The sequence below is a fragment of the Cannabis sativa genome, chromosome X (genome assembly GCF_029168945.1).
Source record: "Cannabis sativa cultivar Pink pepper isolate KNU-18-1 chromosome X, ASM2916894v1, whole genome shotgun sequence".
NCBI lineage: Eukaryota > Viridiplantae > Streptophyta > Magnoliopsida > Rosales > Cannabaceae > Cannabis > Cannabis sativa.
In genome coordinates this window covers 70,553,409-70,577,289 of record NC_083610.1, presented here as the reverse complement: position 1 = coordinate 70,577,289, position 23,881 = coordinate 70,553,409, and the positions used below count along the sequence as shown (strand labels likewise).

General features: G+C 29.2%; 1 protein-coding gene across 1 annotated transcript; it reads left to right on the top strand.

Moving 5' to 3' along the window:
• Window positions 1-18,261: 18,261 nt before the first annotated feature.
• LOC115722174 (cytochrome c oxidase subunit 6b-1) lies at window positions 18,262-20,629 on the top strand. The gene is made up of 5 exons (XM_030651310.2): window positions 18,262-18,455; window positions 19,173-19,511; window positions 19,638-19,720; window positions 19,852-19,933; window positions 20,225-20,629. Exons 1-5 carry the CDS (start codon window positions 18,414-18,416, stop codon window positions 20,276-20,278), a joined length of 600 nt encoding a protein of 199 aa, XP_030507170.2. The 5' UTR covers window positions 18,262-18,413; the 3' UTR covers window positions 20,279-20,629.
• The last annotated feature ends 3,252 nt before the right edge of the window (window positions 20,630-23,881 follow it).

Here is a 23,881-nt window from a genome sequence, read left to right as displayed (position 1 = left end):
TAAAGAAAGAAGACATGTTCAATTGTACTTTTTTTCTTCTTTAAGTTGAGCTTTTCCTATTGTTGTTATGCTATTATTTTTTATTCATTTTGATTTTATGAATTAGTTAATTTATTTATAGTTTTTTTAATGATTATGTTGATATAGCGTTCTTTACCAGTTACTTATATGTTGTTTATATGTTATTCTCTAAATGCATCCATTTTTTATATTGTTGTTTTGCTGGTGCAGTTCAATGCAATAAACTTAATTTCTAGTGATGAATGATGATGAATTTTATAGGTGATCAGAATAAGTTTCTTATTCATTTTTATTTTTTGGTAGAATGAAGTAAATCACACACATTAAAAGTGAACAAGAAAATATTCCTAACTCTTCCAGCTACTGTGCATGGATTAATAATTGAGAAGTGTATTTTGTTTTGACTGTATGCGCTGAAGAGCAATATCAATTAAGAAATTTTGCTTTGATATTTCTTTAAATTTTTATCTAGTGACCTTCATATGTATTTTGTACAGGATATTGAACATTATATATATATATATATTAATTTGTTTATATTTTTAGTACATTAAGAAACAACTATTATTATTTTTTAAATTTCTACATCAAGTATTGGTATAATTATATATATATATATATATATTTTTTTTAAAAAGGTAATAGTTGCTAGTGGCTTTTTTAAATTGTTAACAACCACTTAGCAACGATATAAAAACATAAAAATAACTGTATATATAATTTAAGAAATTTACAGATTTTGACCACTGAAACTTAACATACAAACAACGTCAAAGCAACATGCTCAAAAAATAACAAAATTAAACAACATGTTTACAACTTTAAAACAACGATAAAACAACGAATAATGTTATTACTAAATATAAGTAATTTTTCTTCATATTTATAATCTCTTCCTATCAATTTTTCACTTAATTCAAAATCAACATAATTCGTGTTCTCTTATTATTTTACATGTCTTAATATAAGAGATAATATAAGTTTTTATTTTAACATGTAAAACTCTATATCTTTTTTACTTGTTGAAGAGTTAGTGTAATGTATAACAATGCATAACAACTTTAGAACAACATAAAAACAACTTAATTTTATATAATATTTTAAAGTTGCAATAAGGTGTTGCAAATAACTTTAATTGATTTATATGTTATGGTTAAGTTGTTTTCTAGTTGTTTTTGTGTTGTTGTTTAGCTGTTTTGCGCTGAGAAAAGAAGCCCTACACGTAAAATCCACTTTGTCCGAATTCGCCATGTGGCAACCACTGCTGCGTTCTGACGCTACAGTTTGTGAGCGTCAGGCAACTCTGAAGGCTTTTGTCCCTCACTCGCGTGTGAGTCTCACTTGCCCACATAGCCACATATGTGTGACACTTCTCCTTGCGCATCTGGGGGAGTTTTTCTACCGTATTTTTGTAAATAAGAAACTTTGAAAATAGTAAATTTGAAATTAATAAAGAATAGAAATGTTTATTTTTGCTTGTAACAGTATAAATATTTATTTAAAATAATATTAACTCAAAATAGAAAAAATCTCTTCTTTTTATTTAACGTTACTTAATTTAGTAAGAGAGTGTACTTACTAAAAATAAATATTTTTTTTAAAAAAAAAAATTAAACTTAAAATTATCTATTTTTGTCATTTTACAAAAGGATAAGAATGTATTCAAAATTTTGGGGGTGCACTTAATAATTATAGGGGTGTAAATATAATTTTTTTTTTTTTTTAATGGTGGTAAACTAAAAAACTATGTACACTATTTAAGAATGGAATATATCAAATGTTTAAATTAATTTGGTTGAAACTTATGGGGTTTTTTTGTTTTGAGAAAATAGCTTCAGAAAATACTACTAAGGAGAAAAACTCTAAGGGACCGATGAATAAAAGATTCATTGATGATTGTCATCAGCCAAAATAATATTTTGAATATAAGAATAATAATCACTAATCAGGCCACCAAACTGTACTAGAAATAGCTTGTAAAGCATATTTAACAAGAGCATGTGTTGCTTCATTAGCAGTTCTGAAGCAATAAGTAAACAGTACAATAATAAAATTAGAGCATAAATTTCTAAGGGAAATTTGATTTTCTATACTTAGAAAATCAAAAAATTTGATTTCTAAACCAATAATTTAAACCCTAAAAAAACTATACTTTTTTTTTTTCAAAACCCCAAAAATACCCCCAAACTAAAACTATCTCTCTTTCTCTCTCTATCTACCCGGTCCCAAGAATCCCACACCCCAGGTCCGATGGTCGGACCTTGGGGTCCGATGGGTCCGATTGGTCGGACCCATCGGACCCCAAGGTCCGACCATCGGACCTCTGTCTTCTTCCCTCTCTCAAATCGCAGGAAAAAAAAAAAAAGTTTCAGAGACTGGGGTTGGGGTCGGACTGGGGTTGCTCTTTCGGGTTGGGGTTGGGGTCGGAGGGGTTGGGGTCGTGGTCGACGGGGGTGAGGGTGGTGATCGGCGTTGGGGTTGACGTGGGTGGGTGAGGGTGGTTCGGGTGAGGGTGGGCGGTTGGGGTGAGATAGAGGGAGAGAGAGATGATGCAGAGAGAGAGAATATTGTGAGGGGGGTATTTTTGGGGTTTTGAAAAAAAAGGAATAGTTTTTTTAGGTTTTAAATTTTTGGTTTAGGGAAATTTTTTTTTGATTTTCTAAGTATAGAAAATCAAATTTCCCATCTCTAATATCATAAAGAAGTAAATCCAAAAAAGAGTTGAAAACTAGAGAGTTGTTGAGTTTATGGATTAGACTCTGACAATCAAATTCAATTTGAATATTGTAAATGCCAAAAGATATGCACTAGAAGAGGAAATGGCAATTCGGCCCAATGTAGAAGAGGACTGCCATGAGTTTTCCAAGCAGCAGAAGCAAATTATTAATTTATTATCATATATACAACTTAAAAATTTATTAAAAAAAAGTTACTACTATACTAATACATAAATATATTAGTATCTTTGAAATTCTGAAATCAATTTGTCATGATCTGTAAGCTATGGTTGGTTGCTTTTGGTGGAATAATTTTACTATTTATTATTTATATTATCTTTTTAAGTTTTTTAAATTATATATATATATATTTAAGATATATTAATGTAAACTAATGAAATAATAATAAATATTTCATTAATAAAATATTTATTAATTTAAATATTAAAATAATAATATTTAAATATTTAAATAAATACTTATAATCGATTGTATTGTATATATTTATTTAAATTTAAATATTTACTTTAAAATAATATCTAATAATCGATTTAAGAAATTTTTCAACCACTTAAGAGAATATCTTAACAACTTAAAGAGAATCTCTCAACCATTTTAAGAGAATATCTTAACCATATAAAATATTTGTAACAACTTCTTAACTTTAAATTTAAATAAATATTTATCTTTTAGATTAATTAATTAATCCAAAAATAAATATGGCTAGGTAAAAATATGGTTATGTAACAGAATTCTTGATTTAACGGTATTTTTAGGTTTTCTAATTTCTACGTTAACTTTAACAAAATATCTAAATTACTTAACAGAATATTTTTTTTATTAATTTTATATAATTATATATATATTTAAAAAAAATTATATAGATATTTTATATAAAAAAATTAATTTTATTATATATACTTAATCATAAAAATTACATCTATATATAAAATATATATTTAAACCTTAATTTCACCACAAACTTTTTGTTTTAAAAATGATTAATAATATTATTCAAGAAAAAATTAAGTTAATAAATGATGCTGATTTGTAGTGAGATTTTTATACGTGCATTGCATGTAACATCAACCTAGTATTACTATAGGCACTTATCACTGTGTTTTTACACAGTGACTAATGCCACTATTGTCTTAAAATAATAATATTTAAATATTTGAATAAATATCTATAACCAATTCTGTTATAGATATTTATTTTAATTTAAGTATTTACTTTAAATTAATATCCAATAACCAATTGAGATAATTTTAATTACTTGAGAGAATACCTCAACCACTTAGAGAGAATCTCTCAATTATTTTGAGGGAATATCTCGACCATATAAAATATTTGTAATAACTTTTAACTTTAAAGTTAAAAAAATATTTATCTTTTGAATTAATTAATTAATCTAAAAATAAATCCAGACCCATCTATTACTATAGGCACCTATTATCACTGTGTTCTTACACAGCGACTAACGTCACCATTGTCTTAATCAGACAATGGTGATGTTTTTGTCCTAACAATACTTTGTCTCTCTAATTTATTTAAATAATAAATTTATTACAAAATAAATAATTACCATTTTACTTATTCAAAATAGATTTTTTCGAATATTATTATTTTAGCTTTATCCACACCATTAATAATGTTGCGAGGTGGCGATTCGATCACCATAGACCTGTATACTAACTTCCAATAAATTAGATTATTCATTGAATTTCATCAACCTAATAATTTTATTTATTAATTTCATGATTACTTCACTAAAAATATAAAATTAAAGTCTTAGTAATTATAGAATTATATTTACTAAGTTCAATTGTATTGATATAATCAATTCTAGTGATTAGTCCTCTTTGTGTCGATTCATAATTAGTTTTTGTCAAATTACTACTTTACCTTTCTAATTACTTATTTATCATTTAATACCATTAATTCACTAGTAAAAGTAAAATTTATATCAAATTTAAATTTGTGTATAACTTTTTTACTTTTAAAATTAACACTCAAAGGGAATCAACATTCAGTCATCCACGTTATTAGCTTCTCAAAATAAAAATTGTAAAAATATCTTTTCTGATAAACTTTAATGAGTAATTAAAAAAATTAATAACATAAACCAACCCTGATTACTAAGAATTCAGGTCATTCTACTCAGGGACAGAATCATTCATTAATATGGCCCCCACTAATAAAAATATTATTTTTTAAAAAATTAAATGTTATTTTTTTTTTTAAATTTGATAATTATAGATTAAAATAGTAGAAAAATCCCCACAAAATTAAATAAATATAGTAATAATGATTATAATGTAAGTATAAATATTTTTTATGATAAATAAGCCGCTACAAATTAAAAATTAAGTCGTCACTGATTCTACTATAAATCATCGTATATATATTTTATAATAATTTGGCAACTGTTACAAAAATATTTCTTTTTTATTTTGAAGGAAAAAAAAAAAAGAAAACTGTTACAAAGATTATTAAGTGACTTTTAGATGAAGATGAGATTGTTATAAATTTGTCCGTTGATGGGTGATTCTGATTAGTGATTACAACACATTGAAAAACGCTCATATAATTAAGACGTCTGATTTGTTTGAAGTAACGCATACATTCTGGTAGCACCTGCCCATAAATAAAAATTAACTTAAAATTTATTAAACAAAACTTTTAAATGGAAAACGAGACGGGGAAATGAAGATTTCTTTTTGTTTCCGAATGTTAAGCGGGACAGAAATAGAGATAGTACTCTCCGTCTTCAGTGTGACCTATTTAATATTTCATTTATTTTTTAATAATCTTTAATATATCTTTTTATTTTATTTGTGTATTTTTTTAATATATTAGTATTTTTTTTTGTTGTATTTTAGATAATAATTAGTATATTAAATAATAAAATAATATATTTTAATTTTTATGTAAGTCCTTGGCAATTCTCCAATCCATGTGCATCACTATAATTAGTTTTGAATAATTTTTAAACTTTTATGTGTGATTATTTTTTATTTTCTAAAGGAGAATATGATCAGAAGATAGAGTTTTTAGCATTTTTCAAAATAGAATAATACCTACAAGTCTTTTAATGGGCCCCGTTTATTTAAAAAAAATCTGAAAATGAAATTATTTTCAAATTCTAAATCAATCATCTCTTAAATTTCTTGTTATAGTACATAATTTTTTAAGTGCAGTTTGGCAAAGCATATCACAATCACAAATTGGTATTGTATTTATCATTATGAAAATCAACCTTGCCAACCTTTAAGATTAGGTTTTGAATTTTACATGGTTACTATTGTCATTTAAACATGTATTATGTATTCATACATATAATAAGGCAGGATTCATAAATTTTAGAATATTATTATGGGATACCTTACAGCACTCAGCAATGTTTAGACGTGGCATACTACAATCAGTTGATATAATTTAATAACATTAGATATAGTAGAGAGTACCATTTTTATTGGTGACAGTTAAATTTTTATTTATATTTAATCTTCTAAGTTCAAAATTTAAGATTTCATGTATTTTTTACAGTTAACTATTAATATAGAAGGTTTATGTGTATATTTTTTATATATATATATATATGTCATATTTATATTATTACATCTAATATTATTTATTTAAAAAATATAAAAATTATTTTAAAATGTATAATAGACTATTTATGTGTACACTTTTGTAAATATATCACATTTATATTGATACACCTAAAATTATTATTTGAAAAATATAAAATTATTTCCAAATTTATAATATTTTTATTTTTTTAGATATTTATTTTTTATTTTTATAATTTTATTTAATTTTATAATAAATTTTGAAAATAATTTTTAAATAATAATATTAGGTGTACCAATATAAACATATCATGTATACTCTACACATAAGCAGTCCATAAACAGTTAACTAGATGATATCTTAAAACAAAAATTTAAATTTAAATTAGAGAATTAAATATAAATAAAACAAAAATTAAAAGAGTTTAGCTGCTAAAAACTTTTTTTATTATAATATTTTCATGCATATATATATATATAAAAAAAAAGAGTGCTAAGGAGACTTTTTTTTGCACTTTTTCTATAAATTAGTGACGAATGCCATCCTTTGAGATTAGTGTATTTATACTTAATAATTAGACATAACATTATTACATTATTACATTTATGTCATTATAATAAAATTTTCCTGAATATAAATATATATCTTAAACAAAATTATAACACTATTTAAAAAAAAAAACAAATTATAACATATGATTAGAATTTATTTAACAATTTAAATAATCATATAAATAGTAATTGTAGCTATTTTATTTATATGCTGTTTTATAATATTTTTTTTATTATTAGTTTAATTCAAAACACATATAGCAAAATAAATCAATATAATTATAAATTGGACACTAAATAAATTAGAAAAGAAAAAAAACAAAGAAGAGAAGAATATGAATTATTCGTATTTAAATTTATAATAATTGGTTTGACAAAAAATTTATTTAATTAAACAAAGTAAACAGGTATAAATAAAAAAAATATAATAATTAGTTAAACTAAAAAAAATTAATGAGCTAAACGGATAAAAATAGAAAAAAATATAATAATAATATTATGACAACTATTAAACAGCCAATTTATAATCTTTTAATTTTTTTTAGGAAAAACAATATACATAGAGTACAATAAATAAATCAAAATGATAAATAAATTAGAAAACTAAAAAATAAAGAAAATAAGATTTTAAAAAATGTAATAATATTTATGTGATGTATATACATATAAAAAAGAAATTTTTACATGAAAAATCCTTTTTACACACTTTATTACATAATTACCCTCACACGCTTATTACTACATTTATACTTACAAACTTATTTTTATTACACATTTACCACTTACTCATCATTCCATCCATCATCAATCAAATCCTACTCTCTTCCCTATCTTTTTTTATTTTCTATCAATCAATCCATCATTTCACTCTCTTTTTTTCTTCTTTTCTTTTTATTTTTAATTTTATTTCAGTTTTTAATTTTTTATTTTTAATTTTATTTTCAGTTTTTTAATAATCATATTTTGTATGAACTTTGTTGGACACTGTTCCTTACGCGTCAAGCCATATCAAAATAATGTCAAATGTAATTAAAAGTAGTTGAGAGCACTAACCCTCATCAATGGTTGAAATCATTTGTACCTCAGAACATGTTTTAATTTGACAGCCTCTATTCGCTAGCTCTTCTCTTACCTGTAGTTATTTATTTCTTTTTAAAAAAATAATTAAAATAATATAATGCCTTAGTAGTTTTTTTTTTCATAAAAATAAGTTACATACTTTTTTCACAAAACATTGTGCACGTCCTTTGATAGTAAGCCATTGAGGATTATCATATAGCTGCATTAGCCAAAAAAAGAAAAAAAAAAGAAAAAAAAAAGCAACATACACACATGTCATTCGAAAAGTAAGTATATATATATAAATATATATCCACACAGGAGAAACTTTTCTCTCTACATATATTTAAATTTATTTATATATACCTGAAAGAGATCGTGATTGCGACAGTATGATAGAAGAGAGAATGCAGAGAAGCTCATAATAATGTCTGAATGGCAACACCATATCGAACAAACCATTGGAATCTATAATATGAAATAATCATATATAATTAAATATTGTTAATGTCAAATTAGTAAATATGTACAAATAGAGTTGAGTAATTAGTAAAGTGATCTCACAAGAAATGCTTTCATAAACAAGTCAGAGTAACCATGAGACTTAATGAACTCTCCTAACGATAAAACGATAATGCAACTATAAGGCAACTATTTGCACTTGCATACAGTTGTTTTGTAGTTTTATTATAGTTTTGCTACTTGCATATGTTATTTCACTATAAAATTAATATGCAACTATTTGCACAAAACTTACTATGTATAACTACTATTTCTTAGTCCCCATCAAATTAAATTCTTGCATAATATATAAACTATCATAAAACGATAATGCAACTATAAGGCAACTATTTGCACTTGCATACAGTTGTTTTGTAGTTTTGTTATAGTTTTGCTACTTGCATATGTTATTTCACTATAAAATTAATATGCAACTTTTTGCACAAAACTTACTATGTATAACTACTATTTCTTAGTCCCCATCAAATTAAATTCTTGCATAATATATAAACTATCATAAAACGATAATGCAACTATAAGGCAACCAAAACAAAAAATAAATCAAAATGCAACTTTATATAACGTAGATGTATTATTCATGAGGTTTTTTTTAAAATTTTTCACATCATACATTGTTTTGGATTTAGTGGGAGCTCCAGATCTGTTTGTTACAGATCTACATTTCATGAATATAGATTTCGATATTAGGGGGAGTTATTTTGATCGAATAAAATAGAAAACAAATGTGTAATTTCAGTTTCTTCACAGTTTTTTTGATTTTTTTTTCGTCATTTTCAGTTTAGATCATTGCAGGTATTCTTTTCCAGTTGATTTTGCCAGAATTAATAGTTGTATTTTTCTCGTTTTGGTTTCATTTTGGTTGTTTTGCGGTTTTGAAACGAGCGCGTATTTTCATCTTCATAGTTCGCTCTGTACAGCTGAAGGCTTAGTGCATGTGGTATTTTTGTAAATATTTGTATGTGGACTGTATAAATGTTTAATGGGCCGGCCCAAAGTATTTTTGTAATTTTTTTTCCTTTTTTGTATTTTTTTGTTTTTTTCCCTATAAAAAAAGAATATAATTAAATAAAACTAATTTATTTTTTTCTAAACAATTGATTGGATAAATTATTACATCTTCTCCTTTTATTTTTTTGTTAAAATTTTTTTAGATCATATTACAAAAACATATATATATATATATGGAGGACATGTTTATGGTAGGTACACTAGTTTATCACTATGATAGAAATGTTTTTATAACCATAGATAATATATCTAATGGTGATAAATTAATAGGTGTACAACAACAATTAATATTTGGAATGCATCAGATTATTTGTGTAAACTTATTTTTTAATAATATTTTAAAAATAAATAATAATGTAATAAATTAATTAATATCTATCTCTTTCACTCCTCTTCTCGTTGCCCTGTGTGGATTTCTTCGCTAAGTTCGAGTTTGAACAGCTTAATTGTCTAGTAATACAAAAAATTTATTTTTAATATTCATCAAGTTCCAAAAATTATCTCAACTCATTAACTAACTATATCCCCTAACCTCAAAATCTTATCCAACACTCGTTCATTGGATTATTTGCTTAATGAAAATGTATTGGGTGTATTCATTGGATGTCCATCTATAAATTAAAACAACCCAACAACATAGATAAAAGCTGCAAAATAAAATTAAGTCTGGTCTTGATTATTTATTTGTTTCTTTGACAAAACAAAAATGGGCTTGTGGCTGCCCCATGCTCTTTAAATTGTGGGATGAAAGCCAAGCTAAATCGTGGAATGATATGAGCACCACCGGAGACAAAGGGCGATGGATGCATGTGCTGAAAGATTGTGAGCTGAGCTCTGCCACTGGACATGGCAAATTTTCCAATGGTAGAAATAAAGAAAATGGGCTGACCTTCAATTGAGTGCAGAGACAATCTGATTACAAGGGGAAAAATAATAGTAGGTTAATCTTTTCTAAATAATATAAAAAAAATTAGGGTGATATTGAATGAGTTCAAATTGTTTTATCTATTTTTATTTGGGAGAAAATAGGCATGAAAGTGTTGTTATTATGGAGGTGGAATAGACTCAAGCTCAACTATTAAAGTACTCAAAGATTGATAATGGTATCGGTAGGGATTATTTTGAAAATAGGTGGAATAGATCTACTCTAAAGGATAACAATGGAATTAGATCTATATTTTCACAAAAATATTATTCTAATTTTAATTTTATAACAATGGTCCTTTTTTTTTTCTCAAATACAACTATTAGAAAAAGGCTGTGCAATTAGAAGAGAGAGAATGATGAGTTTTAAAGAGAGAAAGAAAGAGAAATAAAACAACGTTCTGAAGTGAGAGAGCATTGCACTGTCTAATTTTTTTTTCTTTTGTTTTTAGAAAAAAAAAAAAATCGATCCTTTTAATATGCACAATCAGAAGTCATATATATCAGTGGTCAAAAAACTGTCCTTATACCATAGGAACAAAATAGATGTGCCTACTATAGAATTATTCTATATGTATAGATGAAAGTAAATATAAATACTTACCTCTTAGTATATATTAGTTGGACATGGATTTTTTTTTAATAAATAAAATAATAATCATATATATTGTTGTGACTTTGTGACTATTCATTTTGCTAAATAATTGTAAACATGTGTTATGATTTTGTTTTAGAGATTTTTTTTTAATATATATTCAGGTTTAAAGTCATTTTCAATTACACTTTAATGAAAAACTTATGTTCAGTGTAATTTTTCCCATAAAATACTTCAAGTTTCTTTTTTTTTTTAATTAAATATTTTATTTATGAAATTAATATTTTTATTATATTAATAAAATAACATTATAATAAAGAATATAGATTTTAATATAATTTTTAGTATTGTGATTGGAATTGAAAAAAAAAATAGTGCTAAAATAGTACTCTTTTAGTTCGATTTAACATTAAATTTAAGTTTTGGCATTAAAGTTATCTTAAGTAAAAAATTAGTAGGATAATTTTATTGTGATAGTATAGTTATAATAAAGTAATAATATTATGTATAGTTATTAAATATAAATAAAGTAATCTCAAAAAATAATATTTGACACTAAATTATATATAAAAAAAAATTGTATAAAAAAGAGTACAAAAAAATCTCCTTAACACTTCTCTAAAAAAAAAATTTAAAGATTCTAGTTCAGAAAAAACCCAAAATGGATACCCGCAGATAAATAAATAAATAAGGCAGCAATCTCCAAAAGTAAGGTTTTACTTTGGGAAAAGGGAAGTAACACCTATTTAATCTTTAATAAATCCGTAATAATAATAATAATATTATTATTAAATTTGTTGTGTGTTGATTTTCCAACTACCCATAATAATAATAATAATAATAATAATAAGGGAGATTTTTGTTTGACTGGTCAAAGTGGCGTTACAGTGCCGAAATTACATAACTCACAATCTCACATATCCAAAAATAATGAGAAATGGGTTTTAAATTAGTTTTTCATTATTGTTCTCAAATCACTCTACTTTCTTTCTTCTGTTTCTTGCAGGGAAGGCTGCCCAAAGGGATTCCCCCAAACTCTCTACTTCTTCCAAAATCCCTTCACTTCACCCCACCATATCTACATGAAAGTTACCATTTTTTAATATGAAAAAAATAATTTTTTTTATTTTTACACTTTAAAATATTTTTATTTTGTGTTTTTACGGAATTCTACACAAAAGTTCCTATAGTAACTAATGGAGCGATCTAAATCGTAATTAAAATTCGTATAGAAACTCACATAAAAAATACTGAAGAAACTATCGGAGCAACCCAAACCGTAAATTTAAAAAAAAAAAAAAAAGGTTAAAAAATAGTATATGGGGTAATTCTCCCAAAAAATGTACTATATTAATAGGAAAATTCTGGGGCATACATTGTTTAAGTATTTATTTAGCATTTTTGTTTTTGATATTTAGAAAAATTATAGTTCAATATTTTTATATTAGTATATATAATTGTGGACTATGTGTTTTGTAAAAGTTATTAATTAGATTTTTTGTTTTGTTAAATAACAAATTAGACCTTGTATTTTCTTGTCGTTAGAGAAAATTAGACAACACCAAAAATAGTGAGTTTTCAAGCAGAGCAAGAACACACACTTGCAGATATGCGAGTATTCATCTAGAGTGACGAATACTCAAAGATTAGAATACGAAATAGACAAAATAAAGACAAGAAAAAGAAAATGAGACAGAAGTACAATGGTTTAGTTAGAGTTTGGTCTGCTTAGTCCACTTTTGGCAATTCTTTCAGCTTATTTTATTTAATTCGGATCACTCCTTTATATAAAAAACAAGTGTCTTGATTTTACATAATCGGTCAGACATGATCGTTTATTACATTAATTATACATATTAATTAAGATAACTGTAAGAATAATTTCATCTGTTCTTTGATTAATTTCCTGAATGTGTGCAACTTGCCGAGTCGCATATTTGACTATCCATATTCTAAATACGCGAGATCGCAAGCTTTGGAGTGTTTTACTAGCATAATGGACATTTAGGCCTATTAGGTGAATGTCTGCGATCATCCTTAGTCGCATATGCAGATATTCCTACCTTGACAACTTAGAACTTTCGAGTTCCTAACGAATCGTCGCACATTAGTCTTTCGAACCAAACATGTGTAAAGAGGCGGTCTTTACATGTCGTATGAGAGATATACTTGCTCATCGCATATAATCGATATATGCACGATCAGTACTAGCTTTCCTTGGTCCTACTTATTTCTCGACATTATGTTATGCATAGTGTGTGACTAGACCATGTCTCGGTCGCACCTTCTCGCAAGTTTATATCATGTGAGGTTAGCTCTACAGGAGCTATCCATTGACACGTCATCCTTTTCCATCAAGAATCGAGTCCATGTGTCAACTGCCTATGAGAATGTGCTCGTATTTTTAGGCAAAAAACTTGTGTCATAACACATGTCCCTAGTTTCGCGATAATAGTTGTCTGTCAAATGACGAAACTATCTCAAGTGATAGGTGAGTTGTATTGTCACATCACAGTGACGTTTGGATGTCTTATTAAGGATTTTTAAAACGACGACTGTAATTATGACTTTTATCTTCCCAAGATGCCATGTCATTGAACCCTTTGGGGTCTGTGCAGTCATGACTTGAGAAGGTTGTTGGATCGAATGACCTTTGGTATTCGATCACCATGTGTCATGTGATCAAAAGGTGATTGTGACGAATATTAAAACCCTTTTATATGAAATGAGGATTTTTCATTTTCCCTCTCATTCTCAAATCCTCTCAAACCTCATTCTCCCAAAGAACCAGAAAATTTTTCAATTCAAATTCTTGCTAATTTCCCAAATATTGTTCAAAAGATTTTTCTGCTACATTACTCAAAATCAGGCCTACAAAATCCCCAAGAAAAAAGTTCATTCGGATTCAAGGTAGGTTCCTTTAACCCCCTCAGTTCTTTTCATTTGCATTTTTCCGAATAATCGCATGCTTTCTAGGTTTTTAGGGTCGAATATATATATAAATGATATGATAGTTTTTGGGTAATAAAATTCTAGGCAAAAAGACTGAAAAAGGTATTTTTTTCTAGAAATTTTTACCTATTTATTGAATGCTTGCATCTTCTTCGTATGAACTTTGAATAATCATATATTTTTAGCTAGAACACTTCAAATATTCACACATGCATATAGGTTTCCACTTAGAACATGAAGAACTATATGACGACTTGCAGTTTTTCAAGAATACTTTTTCTTTTGCTTAAAATTATAAATATATACGTGTGAGGAAACTCTTCTTTTCTCTAAATTATATATGTGTGAGGACACTCTTCTTTTTTCTAAATTTCACGCACAACACGCTGAAAAGATCTTCTATCTTTTAGATGAGCGATCTTTCAGACAGTCAGATATAATCCGAAGGAGGAGCCTTAGCAAACGAGCCCTAAAGGAGTGACAGCTTCATACTCACGTCACTATCAGACAATGCAACTCTAGAGACAACTGGACCATAGACATCCTTTTCCACAAAGGAAATAGCTCGCATGGTTAAGGAGTTAACAAAGCCAGTGGTGGTGGAAGTGTGAGGAAGTGAGTCCACCGTATCTGCCCAAAGTTTTATCAATCCAAGGGTTATTCCAGATGGTGAAGTCGAGGAAGTTGAGCAAGACTTCGACTTGCCCACTTACAAGAATGAAAGTGAGTGAAGAAGAAGAGATTGGTGTCTTTGACGAGGATGCACCCCTTGACGAGCCATTATCTAGTGTGGACCTTGAATCGAGGGTAAGGCTGTTAGCCTCAGTTTCTTTTCAAAAACTAAATCTAATTCAAACTGGTTGCACAAAGCCAGTGGCCAGGAAGCGACCACACCTTTCCTTTACTAACCGCGAGATCATCAAGTTTGATGTCGCGGCTATCTCGATTCCCATAATCCACTGTGGAGTTGCAGTTCCTTTTCACCATTTTGTCAAAGATATCTTGACCCATTATGACATCTCTCTATTCTAGCTAACCCCAAATAACTATAGAATCGTCCTTGGATTCTTTGCAATATACAAAGAGTATGCGCAGGGATAGCTCATTGTCCAGGATTTTAGTTATTTCTACGACATTAAAAATATTAGCAATGACAATAGTTTCTACTGTTTCACCAAGTGGGCCAACACTGAGATAAATGGGATTGAAGATGCGATTTCCAATATAGGCGATTAGAAATCAAAATGGTTATGTGCATTCACATTTTCAAGAATTAGGATAGACTTTAATTGCCGTCTAAGTTCGTCACGTACTTTTATACTTGTATTTTTTACATATAAAAAATTCTAATCTTCTTTTCATACTCGTAGGGAGGCCAACTCGATTGAAACTCACAAAAGACAAATTAAAAATCATCGAGGTGCTTAGCAGCCTATCAAGGATTGCGGTTGTAGGATCTTATGTACGACTGCTAAATTACGAGAGCACAGTCTAATTTGTTGCGACGTTAGACTCCAATGAGAATCCACATATAAAGAACATTTCAAAAGCTAAATGTGAAGATCAAAAAACGTCTTGCTAGGGAAAAATAAAAACAACCCGTAGGTAGTGATGCCCCTAGCACTTTTGATCGCATGTTTTTATTATACGATTACTAACACTTGGTGCATTTTATAGATATGACTTTTTTAAAAAGTGCTTCTCTCGGCCGCAAGGCAAAAACCAACAAGGACGCTGCGAATCCTTCTTGGCCAATACATCGGGTTTCCACAAACGCTAAACTCGAAAAATATTTTATCTTATAAAAGGCATACACAATACCCAAATACTTTAATAAAATTTTCGTAATTAATAAATTACACTTATTTATTTATTTCTACTAAAATCTCCAATTTCATATAATTAGCTTAATAACATTATAATCTTATCAATTATGCCCTAAATATTTATTTTATCTCATATTTAATAAAATATTCTTAATTAAATATAATCACAATTTTTGGATATTACAACTATTCCCTCCTTACATAAATTTTATCCTCAAATTTACCTCAACATCTCATGATATTGCTCCCACATTTGCGACTCTAATTCCTAAGTTGCCTCCCTAGCCTTGTTGTCTCTCCACAATACATTAACCAATAGAATCGTCTTATTTTGTAACACTTCTCTTTTCTATCATGGATCTGGACAGGTTGTTCCTCATACAAAAAATATGTCTGAAGTTCGATATCATATGTATCGAATTTGACACATACTTCTTAAGCATCAAGATATGCAACACATTGTGAACTCCAGACAAAGCAGGGGTAATGCTAGCTGGTAAGCTACTTGACCTACCCTCTCCAGGATCTTGAAGGGACCAATTTACCTAGGGCTTAACTTTCCTTTCTTTCCAAATCTTCGAGTTACCTTCATAGGAAAAACTCGGAGAAAAATAAAGTCCCCAACTTAAAACTTAATATCCCTACGCTTCAGATCAACATAGCTTTTCTGTCTACTTTGTGAGGCAAACATACGAGCTCGAATCTTTTCTATAGCCTCGCTAGTTCTCTGGACTGCTTTGGGCCCAAGATATCTCCTTTCACTCACTTCATCACAGTGGATAGGTGAACGACACCTCCTCCCATACAACATTTCATACGGGCCCAATACCAATAGTACTCTGGTAACTGTTGTTGTATGAAAACTCAATCAGAGAGAGATATTTATTCTAAGACCCTTCAAATTCCAACACACATGCTCACAACATATCTTATAGTATCTGGATAGTTCTCTCAGACTGTCCATCAGTCTGGGATAAAAAGTTGTGCAATAGCAAAAATCGAATCACAATAGCAAAATACAACACAAACCAAGCCACACCTATGCCCAGGTAAGGCCAGTGTGTCTAACCAGCGGAAAAAAAAACCTCTTGTAGTTATAAATTAGGAACGAGAAACCTTAATTTTTGAAATTAGTTCACAACTCTATATATAGTTATTTTTTTATGTTTAAGTATCTATTAACAACAAACTTAATAATTTAAATATTTATGTCGTAAATTCAGGAAGCGGGTTATTAAAAAATTATGTTTATATGTTTCTTAAATTAATAATAATTTAAAGGCTATTTAAAAAAATATGAGAAAAATTTGACATATATGGCATGCAAACTTGATTGCACCAAATATGATATATATATATATATATATATTTTTTTTAAAAAAACTTAAAAATATTGGATAAATCATCTAAGAAGCAAAACCATAAAAATTTTAAAAACTCGTATATAAATTTTACTTTTATATAATCAAAACTAGCTTTTTGATAAAAAAAAATCAATTTCTCGTTGAAGAAACTAATTTCTTGATGAAAAAACTAGTTTCTTAATGAAGGATCTTTGGTGAGCAATTTATCTAAAAATTAAAAATGAGTTTTAAAAATTAAATTTAAATGTACATGACATAGCAAATACTAGGGGTGTTCGCGGTGCGGGTGGTGCGATTTTTGACCATTTTTTCAAACCAACTCGCACATACGATTTTTCTAATTTCCCAAACCGCACCCGCACCACGAAACTAAAAAACCAAACCGCACCGTAAAAAATGGTGCGTTGCGGTGCGGTTTTTGCAGTTTGAATTATTACCAATAATTAAATTATCACAAATACAATAAAGCTTGAGTAACACTTGTCAAAAATACCATAAAGCTTGAAAATAAAAATCAATTTTTTTTTTAAGTTTTAATAAGACAATAATTAGTGGGCTTTTGGTTGGACATTCACATATTAGACCTAAAAAAATATAAAAATTGGTATTTTTAAAATGTGCAGTACGGTGCAGCTTGAACCACATATTAACAATTCAAAACAGCAAATCGCACCGCACCGCGCGGTTTAGAAAAAATTCAAATCGCAAACGCACCGCAAAAAATTTCAAACTGTATTTTTTTGCGGTACGGTGTGGTGCGGGGAGTTTGATGAATACCCCTAATGAATACTATAAAATAATTTAAAAACAAAAAAATACCATAAAATTGCATACTTAAAGATGTCATATTTAACGAATTTTTTTTAAAACCATAAATTCTTCATAATTTAAATCAAGCCCAATGAGCTGTCCAGATTGTAGAACATCACGTCGGCCCAGTCCAGAAATCAAAATGTAAGAAGATAGAGAGAGAGAGAAGAGGGGCCTAGCTAGAAGCTTCCAAATTCCTCGTCCTCAGACATAAGCAATAGGGGTCATTTTGGTAAAATTATCTTCCAAACCAAACCAAACCAAACCAAACCAAACCAAGACAAAAGAAAGTTGTTTTGACTTTTAACTGGTAATAAGTAAGAGTAAACTCAGTTAAAAATGTTTCATCTTCACGAATTACTTTGCCCTAACCACTTCACTCCTTTACATTACTTACCACCAAAACCAACAACACATTACACAACACATCTCATCTCTCTAAAAAGATAACACACCTGATCTGATCGCATAGTTTCCTCCTTCCTCCAATGGCGGAGCCGCAACCTGAGAAAACCCTAACTCTATCCCAGGTTCTTTTCTTGTTGTCCTCTTTAGTCTGGATGGATCCAATCTAATTTGATTCATTGCTTTCTCTTGGTAGTTTTTGTTCTATTTAGCTTTTTCATTCAATAGTGGCTTGCTTCAATCATAGAAATTCTTTCGTTTTTTTTTTAATTATTAATTGGGGGTTTTAGTTTTCGATCTATCTAAATGCGGTCAAGTGAGGTGTACGCCCTAATAAGATTTTCAATAATTTTTAAGATTCGTTCGACGATGATCGTTTCCTTTACCTGCTATAATTTATAAATGAAATGTATCAAAATGGTTTTAGTTAATGAAGATAATCAGCCTTTGAGTAAGTTAGGCATTCACGATAGAAATAGTTGCATGCGAGAGAAACCAGGTGGATCATCTGATCTTCAAATAGGTCATCCCGCTATGAAAATAAACTCACGCTATACTTGACCATAAATTCTGTCAATTCAATTTCTGCTATGAAAATATGCAGATTTTACTTTAAATTTCTCAGATTTTGTAAAATTCCATTGTCAGCGTGATTGTCTTAAGTTTTTTGCTGTTGACCATTTAAGCAACCATTCTCCGCTCCTGTAATATCTACAAGTTTTTATCTTCTAGAGAGTGAAAGAACTTTTTTTTTTTTTTTATTAACTGCTGCTTGGTTGTTTCTTTTGTTATATTGAGTTTACAAGGTTGAGAATGATTTTACCTGTTTCTTTGACTCGCAGCAATATGCATTGGAGAAAGAGGACAAGGTGGGTGTGGATACAAAACCTGTGGAAGTAAAAGAAGTTGAAAACACAGTGAATGCTACTTCTGAGGAAGTAGTCGCTGAGAGAGATGAGGAACCACCAGCTGCATCCCCCAAGGAAAGCACTGAAGTTCCTGCTCCTGCTGCTGAAGAAAGTAGTGACTCTGCCCCTTCAGCTGTTGTTGGTGGAGAAAGCTCTGAAGCCAGTGCTGATGCAGCTGAAACCAGCAATGAAACTGCCGCCGAGGAAAACACTGAAAATGCTGAAAACTCAAGTGAGCAAGAAGCTGTAGAAGAAGAGGCACCGGAGATTAAGGTTAGTTTTGCTATACCCTCTATTACTGTTATCATTAAATTAATTTTGTTCACTCAGACAATCATGTGCATCCGATACTCCTTATGTGTTTGAGGTGTTATTTACTTATACTTATTTGATGATCAGCTTGAGACAGCACCAGCAGATTTCCGTTTCCCCACTACAAATCAAACAAGGCATTGCTTTACCCGATACATAGAGTATCATCGGTAAGACTGCTGCAAGTTCAAATGGCTGCTGCCTAATTCTTTGAGCTTGTAGGTGTTTTGTAAGTTGCTTAGGCAATTCTTGTATATTGAAAAGAGTATTTAATTATTTCTTTCCTTTTTCACTTTTCTAGGTGCGTAGCTGCAAAAGGTGAAGATGCACCAGAGTGTGATAAGTTTCAGAAATATTATCGTTCTCTTTGCCCTGGTGAATGGGTATGTATCTTCTTTTGTCCTTACAGCCACTTATATTTTTTCCTTAGCATAATATGTAAGAACCTCACTATTATTCTGTCACGTTGGACATTGTTGTTTTGCTTGTACTGCTCAAACATTCAACTTGGATTTAATTGGAATATCTGTTGCAAATTTTGATACATTAATTGACTATTTGTATACATTATCACATCACAAACGGAAATTTTTAATTGGCTGATTGAATTTAAAGACAAATCCAGGGCAAGAATTACCTCTTTACTCAACCCAATGGTTTCTTATGTGTGCCAGGTCGAGCGATGGAATGAGCAAAGGGAGAACGGAACCTTCCCAGGTCCTCTATAGACAGTGACTGTTTAAAAGTGCCTTGATATGCCATGTCATCTGCTTTTATGCCCAAGTTGGGTGTTCTGGTAGATGAACTTCTGTGATGAGAATTGAACTCTCAGGGAATTTCTTAAACAATGAGCTAATAAGAAATTTGGCTTGTTTTTGGATACAGAATATTTACTGCTTCATAAAAGTCATTTATATTGATATTAAAATGAGGAAAGCCTTTCTTATGACATTTCTCTGGCTTACATGTGCAACAGCCATTTGTTATTTTTATAGACACCACCCCTATTTGCTCTTGGGGTTTTGTTTTGTTAAAAGTGTCTTCCAATAAATTAAAGATGATGATAGGTTTTCTGTGTAGATTAATCATGTGAAAAAGCTATCGTGCATTGATAATTTCTCTTAACGTAACCAGGACTTCTTAATATTTGTTTATGGCATCACTTCTAATTTGTTTTTTTTTCCTTTCGTTTTCAAAAAATAATTCTGAAGGTGCTGTCAGGTAATGTTTATTTATTTATTTTTTTTCTGTGGGTTTCTTTAAAAACTAAAATGAAAATATTTTTTTATGTTTAGAATTGTCTGGTAACAGTTTTATAGTAATGAATTTGTTTCGTTCACCCAAGAATTGGAACTGAAAGCTATGCCCCAAGAATCAAGTTACTAGATAGTAAAGACTCTTACCATTGCTGATGGGTTCTTAAGTGTCTCTGAGATGCAAGAGTTCTTCAACCGTGGAAATAGAAGACTCATCTGGCTAATGTCGTTACGAGATCTTCAACGACAGTATTAGAAGAGTCCTTTGCTGGATTGGAATTTCGTCGTGAGTTGCAAGAGGTCTTCAGCGATTGTAGAACACTCATTTGCAGGATAGGAATATTGTCGCGAGATGCAAGAGTTCTTCAACAATAGAAGTCATTTGTTGGATTGGAATTTTGTTGTGAGATGCAAAGGTTCTTTCTGTAGCAGTAGAAGTCTCATTTTGTAAGATTGGAATCATCATGAGATGCAAGAGTTCCGGTAGCAGAAGATATTTGCCGTATTAGATTATCGTTGTGAGATGCAAGAGTTTTTCAACGATGATAATAAAGGACTCCTTCGTCAGATTGGAATATTGTTGCGAGATGCATGAGATCTTCAATGACGTGCTAGACTGAACTTACAGATTGGAATATTGTCGTAGATCAACATTCTCATCGTTAACGTCTCTATGCTTTCCATGGAGTTGTTCTTGTCTTTTATTATCATAAACCGCGGTGTCATCAATCACTCCTGAGGCACTCAACTTTTGCCAACATTCAATCTTTGCCTCAAAAATCTTATCAAGTCTGACTTGTTCAATCATATTGTATAGGTTGCTAAGTGAGCTACATTTTTTTTTTCTCTTTTCGTTTCGCCAATGATGATGGCATCAACAATGTTGTTGCAAAGGGTCTCAATGATAATGTTGTGAACAATGGTGTTGTGAAGGGTCTAATGAAGATGGCGTTAACATTGTCGTTGCAGAGGGTCTATTGACATCGCAAAGGATAAATTCTTTCTAGTGATTGATTTGAGGGCTTATGATACGTTTAGTTAGAAGGAATAAAAATACAAAAATACAAATAAGAATAAGAATAATAGAAGTGAAATAGAATTAATTAAATATGCACATAAAAATATATACATTTTTTTTCATAATGCATTAGAATGACTTTTCCACTTATTTTTAAATGGAATAGGTCATTGACCAAAATAATAAAAAAATCATTCTATTAAAATAATATCCCAACAATTTAAAATCAGTCAAGAAGAATAAAATAAAATTTGATTCTTTTACATTCTATTACTCTCAATTAAGTGCACCCTTAGGTTGATCACTTTTGTATCATTTCTAGTGGTTGACTAAGGGTAGTTGTTTTCCAAATTTTTGGAAAAATAAAAATGATGTAACTGAGCAAGGCCATAAACAAATCGGTAAATTGGACCACCAAACTTTAACACAATCAAAGGAGCGTGCCAACTTAGCAAAAGAGTGTGCTAAAGAGGTAGGCATACGATTACAATACAATGCTCGAAGGAAGCACTAACAAGATCCTTACAATGAGACCCAATGTCTTCAATTATGACCCCAAAAGCATAGTTTTCAAGGATATTTTGTTTGATGGCGTTGCACACTCTAATACAATCTGATTCCAAGATGATGGAGGTAGTATCTCAACCTTTTACAGAGGAGGAGACCCTCTCTCACAGCCAATGCTTCAACAACATGAAATTCCAAAATCAAATTGAGAGGAACAACAAAGAGAACCACTCTAATCCCTAACTTGAGAAATGATGGATCGAGAGGCCAACGTTGACCTGAATTCAATTCCGTAAAATCCTAACATGCTTAAAATTCAACTAACTTTACTTTTTTTTTTTGAAAAGAACTAACTTTACTTTTAAAATAATATTTATCACTAAATATGTAAATAAATATTATTTTTCATAGAAATACATGTAATTTCACATAAAAAAATTATCAAAACACATAAAATCAACATGTAACCATCCAAATCACATCCAAACAATTAAAATTATTTTAAATTATATTTCTCGTGAAAGTAAATTGTTACTATGACTTTGAGGCCAGTTGTTGGAACATGTTTTATTAGGATTTTAATTTACTAACAAATATGTTTGATTAGATATATTATAATCTAACATCCTGAAATATGAAATTCATAAAACGATGATTAAAAACATAAAAGGAATAGAATCCTTTCATTTATTGCAGCAGAAATTAGTGACTCCTTTCGTTCAATTACTCTAACCATTGATTCCCGTTCTTTAGCAGGGTATTGCCAAGTGATGAACTTAAATTGCTTCCTTAAACTCGATAAGTGACAGTTCTACACAATCTTACACAAAGATCTGAGTACCACCATGAATAGTGTGGGCTAATACTCAAGTCATTAATGGAACAAAATTTGAGAGAGAATAATATCTATATTTTCGATTATAATAGAAGGCAATAGAGAAAGCTTTTTCTTGTTAAGTTTAGGCTAGAATCACTTAGAATGACTTATGTTGACAATGCTCTCATCTCTTTCTATCTATAGACAACACGCTACAGTTAGATTAGATGAGGTAGGCCAGAACAAAAACAATTGGGCCTAAAATCCAAGCTATGGCCGAATACACTAAGTGTGGTCCATGGATTTGATTTTTGCCACTTTATTTCATTTAATGAAACAATATGTCTTTTTCTAATTTTTGATGTAAATCCAATCTAATTATTTAAATACTAATTTTTATCTATTTCATAATTATAAATGATTATCAAACAAAATTATAATTTAAATATATTTATTAGTTAGACTCACAAAGTATCTTAATTAAGAAATAAACCCTTATTTTTTTTTCTTCTCAAAATTTTCCAAACTTAGTGAAAATTCCCAAATAAGACAGTTTATTTTCGAATTCTAATTGACTTATTAAATAAATTAATTAATCCTACAAGGTAATATTATCCTAGATGATGTAGGAATCATGTGCTTATGAAATCAAGCTCCCAATAAGTAGATTTAAAATTACTAAGTAAATTTCTTAACTTATTAATCCCTTTTGACTCTATTATAGATTCAGAAT

Bases quoted from the DNA above. Each gene is read 5' to 3' on its own strand.
- LOC115722174 (XM_030651310.2), top strand. From the start codon at position 18,414: ATGGCGGAGCCGCAACCTGAGAAAACCCTAACTCTATCCCAG. The intron at 18,456-19,172 runs GTTCTTTTCTTG...TTTGACTCGCAG, and splicing joins AAACCCTAACTCTATCCCAG to CAATATGCATTGGAGAAAGA. The intron at 19,512-19,637 runs GTTAGTTTTGCT...TTTGATGATCAG, and splicing joins AAGAGGCACCGGAGATTAAG to CTTGAGACAGCACCAGCAGA.